Below are 5,087 nucleotides of genomic sequence, written 5' to 3' on the forward strand. Positions count from 1 at the left end.
TATGCGAGTAGAGCCAACAGTGAGCTAAAAACAAGATTTTTGAGAATCATATTCTCGTTTGATAATTTGCTAGCATGATCGTCCAAGAAACAATGCCCCTATTTATATACATTTATTAGAACTAGTTTTTATGATTGGATTTAAGGCTTTCTCTCTCTCTGCTTTTGGCCTATTCCCATTTCCGTATTGATTATATGATCAGAGAGTAGTCAAACGGCACTGAAGTGATTCTCAACTAATTGCTGACTAAACGCGGCTTATTTACTTTTACTTTATTGGAAGCAGAGCATACCAAACTTTCCGACCATGTAGCTAAAATTTATTTAGCGGGAATTGCATAACATTAAAATTAGAGATTACGTCACCCTAAGTGGCGGTACCAAGAGACGTTCCTTTCCGACCCTCCAGAGGACTGTTTATCGGCAATTCCATAGCGTTGCTTAGTCTCGCCGGTAATAATAACAAAAAAAAATCTCAATTTCCATGTCCTCTGTCAAATATGACTCCCTCTTCTCCAATATATTTGTCTGAGGCTTTTCTCTATGCCATATGTCTTTCACATATCCCGATTGTGCTAGAAACCAATAAATATAAGTAATAGGTGTATGAGTTTCTCCTATAGACTCTCATCAGATGCACAAAATCAGTAGTACTTATGATGTAAGTTGGATTGCGGGGAAAATGTTTCACATTATTGAAATATTCTCCATCTTCAATTAAGCAATAAATGCAGTCTGTATCAGGCCACGTGCCTTATTAAATCATATTCCATTTTTGCCTAACTCCTATTTCATGTCAAAATGCTCCCCCCGACCCCACCAACTTACAACTCAGGGTAATTTATTTTACACCATCTATCGATCAATTTACTGTGAATATAGATATGTTTTTAGGCTAGAGAGAATTGAGTACAAATAGAACGATTCGAATTCCTTGACTATGCCTTAAAGACCAGATTGGTTGTAAAGGATTGGATACTTGGACGCCCCTCGTGTTGCAGTTGATTTTAGATACTCAAGCATGGAAGAAGGATCTCTTGGTTGTATGGAGAGTAAAACAGCCATTTGCCCTGCAACATGTGGTGTAGACATCGAGGTGCCTGCGAGAGCATTAATACTTCCATTGTTCCAGGTTGAAACAATCTCCACTCCAGGAGCATATAGGTCGACGCAACGGCCATAATTGCTAAAGGGTGCCTTATTATCCACTTTATCAACGGAGCCAACGCAGACAGCTCTTTTAACGTGTGCAGGAGAATACTTGCAAGCATCTTTGTTGTCATTTCCGGCAGCAACAGCAAAGTGCAGCCCCGAGTCGATCGCCTGAACAAGTTCATGCAATGAATATTCTAAATGCAGCAGACATCAATTTTGTGAGATTTACATTGTTCACGGCTTCATCTACGGAACGAGACACACCACTCCCAAAGGAGCAGTTCACAACTGCTTTGCCACGGTTGTTTTGCTTGGCGTGATTGGTAGTCCAGTTAATGCCAGCAATAACGGAACTATTGAGGTGAGAATAGCGAGTGAGATTGTGGTGACTCGAGAGCGTAGCTATATGTGTCTTGTTTACCTTAAAGGTCCTGCGCCTTTTTCATCAAGCACCCTCACTGATATCAGATTGGCTTTTTTTGCTAACGAAATGCCCCAGGCTTTAGGAACATGTCTGGCTTAAAACAAGACCATTGTACCTACCAACACCATATGTTTTGCTACCAACTATGCCAGCCACATGCGTGCCATGACCTAAAATACCAACTGAATCGCACATTTGATAGTTTGCAATTCATTTTTCATTTTCTTACCATGAGGATCTCCATCACCACCAGTAGTAAAGGTTGCACCCCATGTCGCCCGTCCTTCGAACTCTGGATGCTGGATGTGTATGCCAGTGTCGATGACATAGACCGTTGTTCCCTCACCACCTCGGGAGTCGTATACATAGTCTTGGGTAGGACTAGTAGTAGCTCGATGCGAAATACGCACTAGATTCCATGGTGCACCTGGTTGGGTGACCATATTAGAAACGGATACTATACCATCGGATTCAACGTATTTGACCTATATATTGGATACGAGTCAGTGAGACTGGAAAGGTCATCGGAATAGAAGCCGCTTACAGAAGGGTTTTGTCGTATTTTTCTTAAGGTATCCGCACTAAACTCGCCAGAAAATCCTTTGAAGTTGCCAAGGTCGTACATGTGCTTCACTCCAGACTTGATGTTTTGATCTGATATCTCCACGCCACTTCCTTCTTTAAACACCACAATATAGTTGTCCTTCACCGCCTCAATTCCGTTATCAAAGTGAAAGAAAGGGGCCAACCCTTCCTCTTCATCCCCGGTTTCTGTCGGAATAGCAAGCGCACAAATAGCTAGAAAACAGGGGAGGAAAAAATATGAAATATATTTTTTCAGAAACATTATAATATTAAGGGTATACGTAGAAGATAGGGACAAGTTCGTGTGGAACAAAATTCGTGTGGAACAAAATTTTATATGTAATTCTCAAGGTCATTATTACTGAATTTTAAGGTTTAGTCCATCTCATGTAAGTTTCCATTTCTACCATATTGTCCATAGAAACAGCTATGGACCATGCAATATCATTAGCTTTAATGCCTATTGCTTATAGGACCTGGGTCTGGTTACATCTGCAGATCAATATTCAACGAAAAAAGCATACGGCTCCTGCATCCACACTTTCCTAAAAGAGCAGAGATTGCTCGAATCCCCAATGTATACGGGGATCACTTTATAACGTATGCACCACATGCAGGGAGGTAGAATATTTTCTATTCAAACATCGGAACAGCTTGGCGTTTAAAGATTCTTGCAACAGTTGACAGCTTGTGATATTCGTTTTTTTTTTCACTTTCTTTCTATTCTAACTAATGGGCATGATTATGGTTCAGAAAATGCACAGGCATTATCGCCTAGAATTTGTTTTATTTTTTTTTTTCTCCTGGTTTTGCTCTCAATTTCTACACTGAAGTCATCGATGAGGCATGCGTGAGTTATATGGGTGGAATTCTTTTTATCTTTATTAAATCGGAAATATATTATTCCATTTTTCTCAAAATAGTATATATACTATCCATTTACGAATTGATTTTTATTGTAGAATCTTTATAACCATATTAAAGTTTAATCTACGCAGAGTCAAATTACAAGTTTTGTATTGTTTGGTGTTGGTTATTTATTGTTGTTTTTTGGGGAGCAAACTCTTCTTAATTTTTTAAACAACCAATATAAGCCCTAAGTTTTCTCTTTTTCTGCTCCACTTTCTAATCATGCTTATTGCAGAGGCTTTTGCATTTCCCAGTAGTACGAGAGCAGAGCTCATTCTTTAGATTACTCTTTATTCTGTCATGAGTGATGCATCTGAGTGTGTTTATCTTCACAGGTTATGCTCTTATTAAGCACCCCAATTAATGAATAAGCAGTGCCCCTTCATGTTTCTTTTCAAGCCCCCCGTGTTGAAAAAGGCATCTATTGTCGAAACGGGATTTCCTTCGGTAATTGGCAAACCAGGCTGTTCTATATTCAAAGATGAAAGATTATTAAGGTACCTGGCTCTAAAATGCAGCCGTATTAAGGATCGTGCATTAATTAGGTACAGAAGGGAGAAGCCTATGAACTGTCCGATAGAACCAGCAGCAACGACTGACTAATTCAATTGTCATTTCGATCGAGGAAAATTTTTTAGAAAATGATTTTGTGCGAGAGAGCTATTCGTCCACCAATGATTCACTAAGTTTATTAACTTGCAACCCAACGCATGGCTTGTACATTCACACAATTTATCCTCAAGAGTTCACTAGTCAAAAACTGTAGAATTCCTACTTGAAAATTTCTTTGCATATGTGGCATGTTACTTTAAAAGGAATATCTTGATTGGGCTGGAGGAGAAATAAATTCGAGAATACATAGGAGAGCATTAAGTTTAAAGAATAATATAAAATTATTATGAAAACTCTTATTCTTTCGACTTTTCCCAGTCGAATCATTGTCCAGGGTTATTATATAATAGTGGACATTCGCGTTCAGGAACACCAATTGGGTTACCAATCAGGACGCGCTTCATCTCGGAAGGCTCTCTTTTCTCAATAGAGAGGAGGTAGGCAATAACGCCAGAAACATGAGGAGCGGCCACTGAACTGCCGCTGAGAATTTTTGTTTTTCCATCATTCCAAGTGGAGATTATCTCCGCTCCTGGAGCGCACAAATGAATGCACCGACCGTAATTGCTAGTGGGGAGTTTTTTTCCAGACCTATCTACGCCAATGACGCTGATAACTTTAGAAGCGCGACCGGGAGAATATTTACAGGAGTCGTCTCCATGATCACCGGCAGCAACGGCTACGTGCACTCCAGATTCCACTGCCTTTATGAAAAAATTGATATTAATCCTATTTAATGCCAATCGTAATATGTTTGCATACTTGGTTGACAGCCTCATCTATAGAGTTAGAAGCGCCCCCTACAAGAGATATGTTGATAACCGCTTTACCAGGATGGTTCTGAATTGCATGCTTTGCCGCCCAATTAATACCAGCAATGACCTCTCTGTCCAGGAAGAAGTTTAGAGACTGGAATCAAATTATGGGAGACATTAAGTATTAATGACCACCTCAGGTTTCCCTTACCGCTACTATCGAGTACTTTCACTGCAATTAACTTGGTTTTTTTAGCTATAATTGAAATGAATTAAATCAAGTGAAAAATTAATTGTATTCAAGCTGAAGTAACAGACCAACGCCATATGTCTTGCTTCCAACGATGCCTGCCATGTGCGTACCGTGCCCTATTGGTCATCAAATGGATGCATTCAATGTAGTTGATAGAGACGAATTGCATGGACCTACCGTGACGATCTAAATCTCCATCAACTGCAAAAGTAGCACCCCAACTCGCTCTTCCTTCAAACTCTGGATGCTGTATATATATACCTGTATCGATTATATATGCTGCTGTCCCTTCACCCGCACGGGAATCGTATATGTAGCCTTTAGTATTATTAGTCATGGTTCGATGCGAGATACGCACTAGATTCCAGGGCGCGTCTGTTTGATTGACCTTCCCA

The 5,087-nt window shown here is 39.9% G+C and overlaps 1 protein-coding gene across 1 annotated transcript; it reads right to left on the reverse strand.

Moving 5' to 3' along the window:
• Positions 1 to 944: 944 nt before the first annotated feature.
• Positions 945 to 5,029, reverse strand: VTP21DRAFT_350 (uncharacterized protein; the record flags this gene model as incomplete). Its single annotated transcript, XM_069393810.1, has 11 exons — positions 945 to 1,322; positions 1,384 to 1,507; positions 1,576 to 1,636; positions 1,698 to 1,748; positions 1,808 to 2,063; positions 2,123 to 2,376; positions 4,070 to 4,388; positions 4,447 to 4,593; positions 4,667 to 4,695; positions 4,758 to 4,808; positions 4,870 to 5,029. 11 exons carry the CDS (start codon positions 5,027 to 5,029, stop codon positions 945 to 947), a joined length of 1,830 nt encoding a protein of 609 aa, XP_069256729.1.
• Between the last annotated feature and the right edge of the window lie 58 nt (positions 5,030 to 5,087).

The sequence above is a fragment of the Calcarisporiella thermophila genome (genome assembly GCF_041956535.1).
Source record: "Calcarisporiella thermophila strain CBS 279.70 unplaced genomic scaffold VTP21scaffold_1, whole genome shotgun sequence".
NCBI lineage: Eukaryota > Fungi > Calcarisporiellomycota > Calcarisporiellomycetes > Calcarisporiellales > Calcarisporiellaceae > Calcarisporiella > Calcarisporiella thermophila.